Source organism: Sphaerodactylus townsendi, linkage group LG14 (assembly GCF_021028975.2).
Source record: "Sphaerodactylus townsendi isolate TG3544 linkage group LG14, MPM_Stown_v2.3, whole genome shotgun sequence".
Taxonomy (NCBI): domain Eukaryota; kingdom Metazoa; phylum Chordata; class Lepidosauria; order Squamata; family Sphaerodactylidae; genus Sphaerodactylus; species Sphaerodactylus townsendi.
The window spans coordinates 23,210,516-23,225,577 of record NC_059438.1 but is presented as its reverse complement, the minus strand read 5'-3'; the positions used below and the strand labels follow the sequence as shown (position 1 = coordinate 23,225,577).

Below are 15,062 nucleotides of genomic sequence, written 5' to 3'. Positions count from 1 at the left end.
GAATAGAATGGCAGGGCCACCTCAAAGGGCCACGTGACCAAACCCTAGTCCCCTCTTGCAGAAAGTTGGTCTTTCTTAATAAAACACTAACAAAGCTCTGAGGAGGTCCATCTTCAAATGTATGGTTGCTGCTGTCACTCACTGCAACGTACAAAGTTCGGTTCTGTATGTGCAGATGTCTACGTCAGTGGTGGCGAACCTATGGCTCGGGTGCCAGAGGTGGCACTCAGAGCCCTCTCTGTGGGAACACGCAAACAGAGCCCCCCACATCTAGGCTGGCCTGGGCCATTGGGCTCGATTATTAGCATTAAACCTAAGACCTAATTTTGGGGAAGCAGTGCAGGTAACTCTGTTAAGTGCTGTTAAACTCCACTGATTAAACCCCACTGATTTTCATGTGAGGAACTAAAGCACGATCCTTTACCTGGGAGTAAGCTTGGTTGCTGGCAATTGGGCTTGCTTCTGAGTAAACCCTCCTAAGGTCGTGATTAACCCGTTGGAAGAGTTGCACAGTCACCGACTTCCACCAAGCTCACTCCCGAGTAACGCGCGCCTCTGAGCCAACCATTTTTTCTAAACTAAAACCTCAGTATTCAGGTTAAATTGCCGTGTTGGCACTTTGCGATAAATAAGTGGGTTTTGGGTAACATTTTGGGCACTCGGTCTCGAAAAGGTTCACCATCACTGGTCTATGTCATTACTTTCAGTAGCGTTCTCTTTCAGATTGGAGTGAGCTTGCTCCTTGTTCCTTCTATTATGGCACTACAGATAGCACGCACAGAGGGAAACATTTGTTCAACGCTACCAGTAGCTGCCCACTAGAGGGCACTGGTGGTCACACACACTGACTTGTAGCGCTCCAGTGCTCTTTCATCTTAACCTGTTATTTACACTTGATTTGGAACCTGAGCCTAGATACTGAGGAACTACTTCATCAGCTTTCGCCAGCATGGCCAATTGGCCATGCTGACAGAGGCTGATGGGAATTGTAGTTCCTGAACATCTGGAGAGCCGCAGGTTCCCTACCCCTGCACTAGAGGGATCACACAAATTTCAGCAGTTATTCTTTTTTCATAAAGGTTTATAGGGAAAAGCTGACCTCTATCAGCTGTGCGAGGCTGAGGAATCTTGTGACCCAAAGCCGTCTGCAGGAACGTAATCTGGCAGCCAGACATCCAGTTTCAGCACACTGCATCCTCTGTGCCTGAATGTTTTCTCGGAATCCATAAAGATCCTCGATGACACAGGCACATTTATCTTGCGCGTTTTACTTCACAGAAAAGAGCGCAAACAACATATGCCAGGGCCACTGCATTCCCATCAAAGTGAAAGGCTACCTGGTCACAGTAAATTATGAATCTGTGGTTCTCTCTCAAGTCTAGTAACGATTTAGATCACAGGTGTCAAACTCGCGGCCCTCCAGATGTTATGGACTACAGTTCCCATCATCCCTTGCCAGCATCATGCTGGCAGGGGATGATGGGAACTGTAGTTCATAACATCTGGAGGGCCGCGAGTTTGACACCTATCATTTAGATAATCATGGAAAATGGGAGGTAGTAAACCCAGAACTTGTTTAGAATTCTGGAATGAACAAACGGCATGTCATTTTGGACAGTAACTCAAGGGGGAAAAGACATTTCATGACATCTCAGCTTCTTGGCTTATCTGAATGTCATTTTGGCAGCAGGTAGAATCCATGTTGGTGTCAAATTCAGAGGGGAGACGGCTTTCAGAGATGAACAACAGGCTTAAACTGAACATTCAGACAAGTAGTGAAGGCCTCTGCCTCAAGAGGCATCAAACAGATCTGGGCAGAGGCTTGAAGAAGACTTTGTCTGACTAAGGCTGACTTGACCCTAAAAGTTTATAATAGGGCTCCAGTCCCAGCCATTTGGAAATTGTGGTTCTTTTGACCATCGGTCCCCAATGTGATAAACAGTCCATGCTTCAGGAAAGTGGGCATGGCCCCCACCCACTGACACTTATGTTGGGAGACACACAGTGGCTCAAGCAGACTCCCAGCAGAAGAAATTCAAACTTTTAAAACATAGATTTCCAGATCGCAAAGGGTGCCGCCTCCTTAACCCCAGCGATGTGGAAGGGATAACTGTACTCAAATATTCAGGAGTTTTTCTCAGGCCTGCAACTTGGGATTTGGGGTTTGTAGTGTGTAGCATAAAGTTGCCAACTCTGGGTTGGAGATTTGGGGGTGGCGCTGAGAGTTGGGGAGTAAGCAGGGTTGCCAACGTCCAGGTTAGGCCAGGAGACCTTCTGGAATTATAACTGATCTCAGATCAATTCTCCTGGAGAAAATGGCTGCTTTAGAGGTTGGGATTTTTAATACCATGCCCCCTAAGCTCCAGGAATGTCTAAGCACAGAGTTGGCAACCCCTAGGGGTGAAGGTCTCTAGCTAGGATTTCATTCCATAGCGACCACCCTCCTTTGTTCAGGAGAACGGATCTCTATTGCCTAGAGACTGGGTGTAATTCCCAGGTCTCACCTGGAAGTTGGCAACCTCACGTGCGGACCTCCCCTCAATTCCCATCCCTCTCATAGCCTTCCATCTGTGCAGCAGAAGTGGTTGCTAGGCGACTTCCACTTCCCCCTCCCATCGCTTAGCAACCGCAACCTCCCTTCTGAACCCGGCGCGCTTCTCCCGCCTCTCCCTGTTGCTCGGCAACCAGCGCTCTCTCCCCCTTCTTCTATTGGCCCGGTCGCTTGCCTTTCTGCCGTACCGAGGCCAGGCAGCACGTGCCCCAAACACAGAGAACACACAGCTCTGTGGCCCCGCCCAGCCAGCACTCGGCCCAATCACTACCGGGCCGCCGGGTGGGACTTTGTGGCGCTTGATTGACAAACCCCCCGCCGCCCGCAGCAGCTTGTACCGTTAGGTGGGCGTCAAGGAGGGAATGTCAGTCTGAGGGGAAAAGCGGGCTAAGGAAGAGGGCGGGGAAGCGCCGGCCAATCGCGACGCGCGAGCCGGGAGGGGGTGGGGCTTCCCGCGCGACCGAGTCCCGGCCTCCTCCTCCTCAGCCGGCCGGGCTCCTCACTTCCAACAGAAGGGATCCCTCCGCCCGGCGCGCATAACGGCCGCAGCAGCGCGTGCACCTCCGCCATCGCCCATTGCCGACCGCGGCGGGGACGGGGGATTATTTGCCGTGCGGGCGGCCGTTGGAACCGGGGCGGGAGGGGCAGGCGGAGGCGGCGGGGAGGGGAGGCGGAAGGCCGAGGGGAGGGGAGCGGGGTCAGCGGCGGAGGCGCGCTTCCTCCTCAGCCCGGCCGCAGAGAGGGATGGAGGGAGCCGGGATGGGGCGGGGGGAGGGCGCCGCCCCGTGAGGAGAAAGGGGAGGGCCGGGGGGAGGGGGCGCCCGGAAAGGCTTCCGCTCCGCCGCCGAACGCGGGCCCCGATCGGGCCTCCTTCCTCTCCCCGCGCGACCCCGGGTTCCGCTGAGGCGCGCTCACACGAGATCGGGCGCCACGCGTAAGGCTCGCTGGGGAAAGGGGGGGTCTCTCACGCCTGCTTCGGCCCTTTCCCCTGGGGGGAGGACCGGGGCCCCCTCCTGCCCCCCCCCCCGGCCTCTGCTCCTCCATCACGTTCCCCCCCCCCCAGCCATCTCAGGGCTTCAGGGGGCTCCTCCTCGCACCGGAAATATAACTAGCCCCCCCTTAATAACCCTTCCAGGAACTCTTCCCGCCCCCCTTTCCAATGTCAAGTGTGCCCCCCCCCCCATCACCCTCAACGACTTAGCTTTTGCACCCACCCACCCCGCTCTCTTCCTGCTCCCCTTTTTGGTGATGGTGATGCTGGGGGGGCTCGTATAGGGGGGGCTGCATTAGCCTCTGCTGCAGCTGGGTGTTCTTGAGCCTCAGGCCTCCCAGCTGGCGAGGGGAGGGGTCTCTAGATCCTGATCTTTGGCCTGCCGAAGTCTGCCTGATCCACTTTGGCTGAATCTACCTGATCCCTTCGTTGGCCTGGGGTCCATAGTGGGGGTCCGGTCTTCAGTCTCCCTTTCAGAGCCTGCCTCCTGGGGTCTGATCCTCTTCCCCTCCTTCCCTTCCGCGCAGCGCTGCCTGCTTGCGGCCACCCTCTCCCCTGCCTTTCACGGCAGCAGCCAGCAGTATGGTAGAGAAGCGGTGCCCACGGCTGCAGAGAGAGAGTGTGTACCGTTGGTTCTCTGAGCTGCCGTCTCCTCAACGGGTGGAGTTCCTGTGTGGCCTGCTGGACCTGTGCATCCCCCTCGAGCTGCGCTTCCTGGGCGCCTGCCTCGAAGACCTGGCGCGCAAGGACTACCACTCACTGAGGGACTCGGAGATCAAGGCCAACAACCCCGCCGACCTGGGCAGCCTGACCAACCTGACGGATGAGGTGGTGCGCAGCAAGCTGTTGGTGTCGCTGGCGCTCCTGGGGTCCTCCCACCGGGAGGCGGCAGGGGTCCTCTTCCGGACCCTCACCCACATCGACTCCGTCATCCACAACTATGGACTGCAGCTCAACGAGGGCCGGACTGGGGATGAGTTCTTGCTGCTCTTCACCATGGCCTCCAACCATCCGGCCTTCAGCTTCCACCAGAAGCAGGTGCTGAGACAGGAGCTCACCAAGATCCAGAGCATCATTGCGAGCACCAGCAAGAGCCACGGCCCTTCTGCCATGAGCCCCATGGGAACATGTCCTGGTTGCCACAAGGTGGGTGTGTCACGATTACGTCCTGCCCTTTTTCTCCAGGGTCTATGCAGAGATGTCCAGCTCTGGTGCTTCAGATGTTCATGGACTACAATTCCCATCAGCCACTGCTGGCATGGCCAACAGCTTCACCATTTTCCTTAATTGTCTCCCCCTCCCCCCACATTCTCATTTGTACTCCCTGAAACTACCTCTCTATGTGGAATAATGTGAGGATTGACAATTGTGTGTGTGTGTGTAGGGAACAGCCAGTAGCATTCCTTTGGGGGTCTGCATTTGGTTTGAGAACCTTCACTAACTGATGGTATTCATAGTTCATGCACAAACAGTCCAAGTGCACAACAGGTCTAAGAATGTTAGGTGTACCAAAACCTAGCTTGGAAGAACATGTGCGTTCAACAGGTGCAGCTTCCTCATCTCTGTAGCACTAAGAAGGAAGAAGCTGCAGCAACATCTGATCTTGTTTCTGCTGTTTCTTCCTGATAGAAATGGACAACTCCTTTGAATCCTCATACGGCTTGGGGGTCCCATATGTGATGATCAGCAGCTGGTCAGCAGTGGCTGTGCTGTGGAATGTGTAACCAATTGCTGCTGGCACTCATGGCGTAAACTTGGAATGGGAGAATAGTCGGATTCTTGAAGAGGAATGATGAAAGCTTTTGTTTTGAGCTTGGAGTAACATATCTGCCTTTCTAAAGGGATTAGGGAGCAAATACCATTAAGGAGCAAGCTGGACTGGGAAGTTGTGTTATCTGTGACTCAAAGAGGAACATCTTAGCCAAACTGACATGCAGTTGTGCTTGACAATGTTTAAGGATCTATGATAATAGGGTGAAATCTATGCTCTTTGTTTCTGCTAAAGTGAAGGGACTGGTTGGTGTTATTTCCTGCAGATGTCCTGAGAACCGTAATTCTTTAGTGGTGGCTCCAGTTGAACATGTTGATTTGAGAAAATTGTCTGGTTATTGTGTACACTTTTGTATTTTCTTTTGTTTTTGTTTCTTGTGCCACAGTGTAAGGGGTCAGTGAGAGCTGTTTTTGATTTGCAGGTAAGATGCAGCTGGAAAAAAAAGAGGGAGGATATAATCAGAGCATACATGTGCACATACATGTGCACCAAATTCCCAGCTTCTCTGCTTTAAAACTGGCCTGAAAACAAAGTTAATTCTTCCTTTATCATTCTGATCTGCTAATTTCCACAGACCTTAGGTAGAAGGCAGACTTACACCTAAGGTCTGTGGAAATTACATCACAAGTCCTTGAATAGGGTTTATAAATGTCAAGGTTTTCCCAGGTCTGTGCCTTTGGATTTATACCATACAGTTACAAGTTCAGGGGATCCAGCACAGTCTAGTTTATGGTGAGACTTACTGGCAGTATTTCAGTGTAAGCTTCCACCTGATTTACTTATATTTACTTTTGCTGGAGAACTCATTTTCCCACTGAATGCTGAAGAGAGGAGAAACAAAGGCTTGTTGTGGGTGGCATATAAAAATAGAACTAAACATAGCATTGATGAATCCTGATAGCTGAAATGCTCTGTACACTTTAGTGTGTTGCAAAGAAATAAAGGATGGATTTTTGTCTTCATTGGGAACATTCTCCTTGAGCTTTTTTTAAAAAAAGAATGGAGCTCCACTTGCTGGAAGGAACCAACTTCTTGAGACCAGATACCGGTGGCTAATTGAGGGTGTCTTTTGAGACTAGAAACTTGGCTTGTAATTGGAGAATTGGTTTGCATTACTCAAACACCCTTTAAATGCCACTACGATAGCCCAACGATCCATTCAGGTTATCTTCTGCAAAGTGTTTTGTATTTGCAGGTGCTTGAATTCTCCCTCATTATGAAAATCTTTATTTCAGACGAGAGAAAAAGGAAGCCTAGGTTTGCTTGAAGTCCTGCCAGACGTGAGGTGAAGGGCATTCCATGCTTATACCAAGGGCTTGCAGAAACAGCCAGGAAGTAGGCTCAGTTGAACTGGGGACTCTCCTTGCTCTGAGGGCTGCTTGAACAAAGAGTTTCCTTTTGGCTTTATAACACAGGACAGAAGATCTAGTGTCTTCAGCCAGTGTTTACCTCCTGATTGTATTAAAAATGTGATTGTGTGCCATAGTAACACGTCCAGTTGCAATAAAAAGTTTATAGTTCCTCTGGATTAATTTCTGCTCTTTAAATAAGTTGATTTGAATTGCATCTTAAAACCACAGAAGCTTAGGAAAAGAAAACAGTGGAAGCTGTCCCACCGGTGTGGCCTTAACTGTATCCTTCGTGACCGGATGAGCCTTCCTATCCATAACTCCCATCCCTTCAAGATTCTTCTAAGTAGACAGGTCCTTTCCATTTCCGGTCTCTAGGTCAGCCGACTTCTGTTTAGATAACAGACAAATATTTGTAATAAAAAATATTTGCTGTGTATCTCAACATTTTTGGACAACCTTTCATGTCAGCAATTGAAGTAACGAGAAAAATGTGGAAATCTGGTCCTTTAACGCCATGAAAAGTAGATAGGATCAATAAGGAATACTTGAGAGCGGTGTAACTGAATTTGGGGAGAACTGGAGAAGAAACAGGGTGTATTGCAGGAGCCCGTTTCATTCTTGTTTGTGTGTTTTATTTAGATACTACCAATCATTGACTGCTGAAAATCTATCAGCGGCAATACTGGTGACAGCATGATGAGTTCTAACTGTCTAAAATACGATGAAAATGTTTCTAAATGGAACACTCAGTTTGGAATGGAGGTCTTGCACCAATGTTTCCTTTCTGAGCTTTCTGGCCATGGTAAGGAGATGGGCTTGCAATAGGAGCCCACACACACTCCAATATCTTTCCTTCTCCTGTGTGGATTCCTTTCATAATTAGCTTTAACTGCAATAAAATAGTGCAAAGCATGGTAGTTGGAGTTTGTAAATCCTGGCAGACCCTAGCTTTCAAGATGAAATTCTGGCTAATGTTAATTACAGTTAGCACCAAAAGATGGCTAAAGCAAAATAATGGAAGGTGGGAAGCATGAAGCATACTTTTGCTTTCTTAATTGTGGTTAAGAGATTGAAAATCTTTAGCTTCTACTGGGCCTAAAATGATGCCCTAGCTATCTAAAAGGGCATGCTGTGATTGATCAAAGCCATTGCAGTTACCCATGTGCAGTGGTTTGCGAGTTGGGGTGATGCCAACTCTTCCAAGAACCTGGTAATTGTTGTTGAGATTTGCTTTTGTAAAATAGGTCTCTTGGACTAATTCGATGTCTTCTGCCAGCCTGAGGGGTAGACCTAGCTGGCCTGATGCTCCGAAACAAGCAAGCGTCGTCAACTTGTTAAAGTGAACTGTCGTCCACAAGAGTTTGTGCCCCCGTCAAAAGGCTGATCTTTAAGGGGCTGCAGTCCTCCTTGTTTTCTCTGCAAGTCGTGCTTGATTGTCTTTAGATGATTGTTCAGCTGCAGCCAATTGCCAAGGGGGCACCCACCTTCTTTGCCCTTTGCTCCCCATCCCTGGTAAGGTTTTTTAAAAACTCTGAAAACCAACACAGCGCTGAGTCTTTACCTCAAACGTCCCTGTGACTTCATTCTGCACTGTGTGTGTCGCTCAGTTGTTTGGCTGATGTTTTAAAGCAAAGTCCATTTTAGCCCTGTTTTTCTTTTAAATATTAGGGAGGGGAACACCATTCTTGATGCTGGCCATGCCAATCAGCCCATTGATTGTCAGTGAGTTCCTAGCTAGCAGGGATTTTTGGGAGAGTCCTTTCTGCTCTATGATCTAGAAGCCCTTCATTTGCAGGGGAAGGGGGTTGTAGCTGCAGTTCCATGCAGTGCAGCTTAACATTGGTTACCCCATACCAATTTCACAGAGCCTGGGCCCATTAAAAAGCACGAAGTGGAGTGGAGTCATCATTACTGTATGATCCTAAACTGGTTAACTCAGAGGTCAGTCCCATTTAGTTCAATGGGATTTAGTATCTAGAAAACATGTTCAGGATTGCAGCCTCCAATCAGCCGCAAGTCTTCTCCTTGTATGTAATTAATAATTTCCTTAACTTGCTTCCTTCTGGAAAGCAACTGGCTCTTCTCTGATTAGCACTTTACTCCAAACTGAAACGTCGCTGTCTCTTTCAAAATATATCTATGTTGTTAGTGCAGTCGTATAGCAATGAGAAACAGGTTCTTACACAACACTCCAAGGATCTCAGTCTCTCCTCTCCTTTTAATCCTCACAACAGCCCTGTGAGGTAGGTTTCTCAGGGTGACTGGCCCCAAGCCAGCCAGTAGGTTTCATGGCAGAGTGGCCATCCAGAAAAGCTGTCACATCCCAGGTGTGAAAAAGATAAATAAAATGTGTGAGAAGGCAGAGTAGAGGTGGGGAATGGACTGCGGAGGCCTGAACTTGCACCCCTCATGACGGAACTGCGTTGCTGTGCACTGCTTTGGTGCACCTATGTTTGTGGCTTAGGAATGGTCAGCACCACAGGGAAGGATGAGGCTTAATGCCGCTTGACGCTGCTTGGAAATAAGGCAGAGGTTCTCAACAGGCGAAGGATATGGAAAGGAGTGAGAGAGATGGCAAAGGTTTCATGCTTTGCTGGCAAGCGTGGGTGGATGAGGAATAAGAAGTTGTTTGGATCCTGGAGCCAGGTTTCATCCCCACAACACAGTCAGAGATCCCACACGGCCTGCTTGGCTTGCCTTAGAACAGGGCGGTGTTGGGTGCAGAAGACCTTCTGTGGCTCCAAGTAGTAAAAATGAGCCTTCGGGGAATATGGAATAGTTTCAAGAGGCAGTGCATATCGCAGTGTGTGAGTGCTAACTGTTGTGTTCTGTGACTTCAGCAAAGGGAAGGAAGAACCTGGCAAGACACAACACTTCTCCTCTTACTTTTCATTTTCCCGAGGAATCTCAAACATATGCTGCATCGGAGGATATGGCACTGAATGGAAAAAGTTACTAGGCAGTTGTAGCGAGCCCCAACCAAAACACAAGTTATTTAAAGTATTGTATTTGGAACTGAGCAGTGTCTTTTGTTTCTGTGAAGTGTGGGATTTTTAAAGAGTGAATCAGGACAGTGTAGTGGTTAAGCTGTTGGTGGTTATGAAGTGAAAGCGAGATTTAATGTTTTCCTGGGAGAATTAAACTGGGGAGTGAAGTACCCTTTTGCAGCTAGGCCAACTATAAAACTACGTGTAACCTGAGAGCAAAAACTTCCTCATAATCAGGTTGTATATGTTGTGCGATGCCTGTTGTGCAGTCCTCACTGATCTTAAACCCTGTCACTTTTCTGTGCTTCGCAGAGGGGCTTATAAATTTAACAAATCTGCTTTCTATTAAACAGATAACTTAGTTTGTTTCTCGTGTTTTCTTTCTTCCGCAGGTCACGCCACGATCTGAGACCCCCATAAACAGCGTTGGTAACAGTTTAGAAAATGCACTACATACATCAGCACATTCCATTGAGGATTCATTACCCAAGAGGCCTTCAGGGAAACACTCCAAAGGTGCATCCACAGGTTTTGCTAAATGTTCCATTTTTTAGACAAATTATATGTTTCTGACTTCTTTAACCCATTTAAGTGATGCTAGATGGAAAGTGTGGTAGTGGTGTCGATTACTGAACAAAGAAGTAATACTTCCTGTTTGTAGGAAGTTTCATGCACATAGATTTTGTGGCTCAGGGAAGTTATTATGCTCAGGAGTGCCTAATGTTTCTGCACTTAACACTCAAATAGCAACTGGACCTCCAGCGGATGCCAGGCCAGGCTGATAGTTTCCTGGAAATAATTCCATTCTAAAATCCTGCTTTGTTTTAAATCTGTAATCCAGCCCCTTTGCTTTCCTTCTTTGACTGTTTGTACTTGTTCCGCAGGCCATGACATTTCTATTGTTATCAGCCGACATAGCAATAATACTGACACTTCAGTTTATTAATTTGTAAATACTGTCAGGAACTGGGAGGCTAAAGGTGGTTCCTAAATATCTGGTCCGCTAATAGTGGCATTTTCCTGCAGTGGAAGGAAGTTTCCCTGGACATATGTGACTAAAAAACAGACCTGTGGGATCCATCCCAACATATGTAACTGAGCAAAACTATCCTGTTATAATTCAAAGGAGGGGAAGTTGTTAGTTTGTAGCAAAAATACACAGGAGTTGCTTGACTCTAGTGCAACATTTTTTGTAAACTTGTATATAAACAAGGCAAGGACCCAATACATGCATCTGATAAAACAGACCCTAAATTATCTATGAAAATTAACCATCTTACTCCAGCATCAGACGTTGAGGTGCTCCTTGATCGCTGTTTGTGTTTTGTGGTGTTAAGTAATTTCTGATTTAAAAAGGAAGAGTTCTTTTTGGTTTGTTCACTGAGATATTCCTGACTGTCAGGGCTGTTTGACAGTGGAATGCACTACCTCAGAGCGTGGTGGAGTCTCCTTCTTTGGAGATTTTTAAAGAGAGGCTGGATGGCCATCTGACAGGAGTGCTTTGATTGTGTGTTCCTGCATTGCAGGGGGTTGGTACTTGATGGCCCTTGGGGTCTCTTCCAACTCTATGGTCCCTTCCGCACACGCAAAATAATGCGTTTTCAAACCACTTTCACAACTGTTTGCAAGTGGATTTTGTTATTCCGCACACATTTAAAGAGCACTGAAAGCAGTTTGAAAGTGCATTATTCTGCATTTGCGGAATGAGCCTATGATTCTGTGATATTAGTATAGAAAGAAAACATATTTTCCCTTTACTGTTTCACTTTATCCCATTATTATTACATTTACATTTCAAGAAGTTTGTTAACGCCAACTTTACTTTCTCCAGTTCTAAAACCATAAGTGGATTTAAAGTAGTCCTAGTGCTCAAAGCTCCTGAGTAACCAGCAGAAGGTGTGTAGACATGCAAGGGTCTGTTTTCGTACAGCCTCTCTCCTCTTTCTTTCAGAAGACCTCACTTGGAACTATCTAGTCAGTAGTTGGGATGAGTGTGGTATGAGGCTTTGCTGTTTTATTTTTTGGCCAGGTACAGATCTGCCTTTATTGTTTCTGGTTCGTGCAAATAGAGCTGTAGCCAGATCCCTCAGGTTCATCACTTCAGAAAGGATGTGGCCAGAAGGGGGTGTGTGCAGAGGAGAGTGACAAGGATGATTAGGGGCCTGGAGGCCAAGGCCTCGGAGGAAAGGCTGAGGGACTTGGGAATCTTCAATCTAGAGCAGTGTTTCCCAACCTTTTCAACATCACGGTACCCTTGACCTCACTCTTCATATCTCACGGTACCCCTGCCATCCCCCCCACCTTCCCCTCCCAGGGTGAAGGAAAGCAGGGGGAGGGGTGCAGGAATTGGCTGCTGACCTTGTGGCAGGCCCTGCTTCCTGGGCCAACTCCATGTCCTTGCTGGCGCCAACGAGAGACACCACAAAAGTGAGGGGGGCCGGTAGTGTTGCTGCGGTACCCCTGGGACATACTCATGGCACCCCAGGGTACCATGGAACCCTGGTTGGGAATAGCTGGTCTAGAGCATAGGGTGGGTTGGTCTCAGAGCTCCTTCCAGATGTTACAGGACTTCAGGTTCTATCATCCCCTTCTCGCCAGCATCATGTTGGCAGGGGATGATGGGAACTGTCCCCCCCCCCCACCCCCCCCCCCCCCCACCCCCCCCCCCCCCCACCCCCCCCCCCCCCCACCCCCCCCCCCCCCCACCCCCCCCCCCCCCCACCCCCCCCCCCCCCCACCCCCCCCCCCCCCCACCCCCCCCCCCCCCCACCCCCCCCCCCCCCCACCCCCCCCCCCCCCCACCCCCCCCCCCCCCCACCCCCCCCCCCCCCCACCCCCCCCCCCCCCCACCCCCCCCCCCCCCCACCCCCCCCCCCCCCCACCCCCCCCCCCCCCCACCCCCCCCCCCCCCCACCCCCCCCCCCCCCCACCCCCCCCCCCCCCCACCCCCCCCCCCCCCCACCCCCCCCCCCCCCCACCCCCCCCCCCCCCCACCCCCCCCCCCCCCCACCCCCCCCCCCCCCCACCCCCCCCCCCCCCCACCCCCCCCCCCCCCCACCCCCCCCCCCCCCCACCCCCCCCCCCCCCCACCCCCCCCCCCCCCCACCCCCCCCCCCCCCCACCCCCCCCCCCCCCCACCCCCCCCCCCCCCCACCCCCCCCCCCCCCCACCCCCCCCCCCCCCCACCCCCCCCCCCCCCCACCCCCCCCCCCCCCCACCCCCCCCCCCCCCCACCCCCCCCCCCCCCCACCCCCCCCCCCCCCCACCCCCCCCCCCCCCCACCCCCCCCCCCCCCCACCCCCCCCCCCCCCCACCCCCCCCCCCCCCCACCCCCCCCCCCCCCCACCCCCCCCCCCCCCCACCCCCCCCCCCCCCCACCCCCCCCCCCCCCCACCCCCCCCCCCCCCCACCCCCCCCCCCCCCCACCCCCCCCCCCCCCCACCCCCCCCCCCCCCCACCCCCCCCCCCCCCCACCCCCCCCCCCCCCCACCCCCCCCCCCCCCCACCCCCCCCCCCCCCCACCCCCCCCCCCCCCCACCCCCCCCCCCCCCCACCCCCCCCCCCCCCCACCCCCCCCCCCCCCCACCCCCCCCCCCCCCCACCCCCCCCCCCCCCCACCCCCCCCCCCCCCCACCCCCCCCCCCCCCCACCCCCCCCCCCCCCCACCCCCCCCCCCCCCCACCCCCCCCCCCCCCCACCCCCCCCCCCCCCCACCCCCCCCCCCCCCCACCCCCCCCCCCCCCCACCCCCCCCCCCCCCCACCCCCCCCCCCCCCCACCCCCCCCCCCCCCCACCCCCCCCCCCCCCCACCCCCCCCCCCCCCCACCCCCCCCCCCCCCCACCCCCCCCCCCCCCCACCCCCCCCCCCCCCCACCCCCCCCCCCCCCCACCCCCCCCCCCCCCCACCCCCCCCCCCCCCCACCCCCCCCCCCCCCCACCCCCCCCCCCCCCCACCCCCCCCCCCCCCCACCCCCCCCCCCCCCCACCCCCCCCCCCCCCCACCCCCCCCCCCCCCCACCCCCCCCCCCCCCCACCCCCCCCCCCCCCCACCCCCCCCCCCCCCCACCCCCCCCCCCCCCCACCCCCCCCCCCCCCCACCCCCCCCCCCCCCCACCCCCCCCCCCCCCCACCCCCCCCCCCCCCCACCCCCCCCCCCCCCCACCCCCCCCCCCCCCCACCCCCCCCCCCCCCCACCCCCCCCCCCCCCCACCCCCCCCCCCCCCCACCCCCCCCCCCCCCCACCCCCCCCCCCCCCCACCCCCCCCCCCCCCCACCCCCCCCCCCCCCCACCCCCCCCCCCCCCCACCCCCCCCCCCCCCCACCCCCCCCCCCCCCCACCCCCCCCCCCCCCCACCCCCCCCCCCCCCCACCCCCCCCCCCCCCCACCCCCCCCCCCCCCCACCCCCCCCCCCCCCCACCCCCCCCCCCCCCCACCCCCCCCCCCCCCCACCCCCCCCCCCCCCCACCCCCCCCCCCCCCCACCCCCCCCCCCCCCCACCCCCCCCCCCCCCCACCCCCCCCCCCCCCCACCCCCCCCCCCCCCCACCCCCCCCCCCCCCCACCCCCCCCCCCCCCCACCCCCCCCCCCCCCCACCCCCCCCCCCCCCCACCCCCCCCCCCCCCCACCCCCCCCCCCCCCCACCCCCCCCCCCCCCCACCCCCCCCCCCCCCCACCCCCCCCCCCCCCCACCCCCCCCCCCCCCCACCCCCCCCCCCCCCCACCCCCCCCCCCCCCCACCCCCCCCCCCCCCCACCCCCCCCCCCCCCCACCCCCCCCCCCCCCCACCCCCCCCCCCCCCCACCCCCCCCCCCCCCCACCCCCCCCCCCCCCCACCCCCCCCCCCCCCCACCCCCCCCCCCCCCCACCCCCCCCCCCCCCCACCCCCCCCCCCCCCCACCCCCCCCCCCCCCCACCCCCCCCCCCCCCCACCCCCCCCCCCCCCCACCCCCCCCCCCCCCCACCCCCCCCCCCCCCCACCCCCCCCCCCCCCCACCCCCCCCCCCCCCCACCCCCCCCCCCCCCCACCCCCCCCCCCCCCCACCCCCCCCCCCCCCCACCCCCCCCCCCCCCCACCCCCCCCCCCCCCCACCCCCCCCCCCCCCCACCCCCCCCCCCCCCCACCCCCCCCCCCCCCCACCCCCCCCCCCCCCCACCCCCCCCCCCCCCCACCCCCCCCCCCCCCCACCCCCCCCCCCCCCCACCCCCCCCCCCCCCCACCCCCCCCCCCCCCCACCCCCCCCCCCCCCCACCCCCCCCCCCCCCCACCCCCCCCCCCCCCCACCCCCCCCCCCCCCCACCCCCCCCCCCCCCCACCCCCCCCCCCCCCCACCCCCCCCCCCCCCCACCCCCCCCCCCCCCCACCCCCCCCCCCCCCCACCCCCCCCCCCCCCCACCCCCCCCCCCCCCCAC

The 15,062-nt window shown here is 56.7% G+C and overlaps 1 protein-coding gene across 1 annotated transcript in view; it reads left to right on the top strand.

The window, feature by feature from the left end:
- The first annotated feature begins 3,132 nt into the window (after positions 1-3,132).
- ZCCHC14 (zinc finger CCHC-type containing 14) overlaps positions 3,133-15,062 on the top strand; it is a 41,821-nt gene continuing 29,891 nt past the window's right edge. Inside the window, exons 1-3 of the mRNA XM_048515295.1 lie at positions 3,133-3,485; positions 4,070-4,688; positions 10,045-10,168. Of these exons, the coding sequence (XP_048371252.1) occupies positions 4,125-4,688; positions 10,045-10,168 (688 nt within the window). The 5' untranslated portion in view covers positions 3,133-3,485; positions 4,070-4,124. The remainder of the gene's footprint in view (positions 3,486-4,069; positions 4,689-10,044; positions 10,169-15,062) is intronic.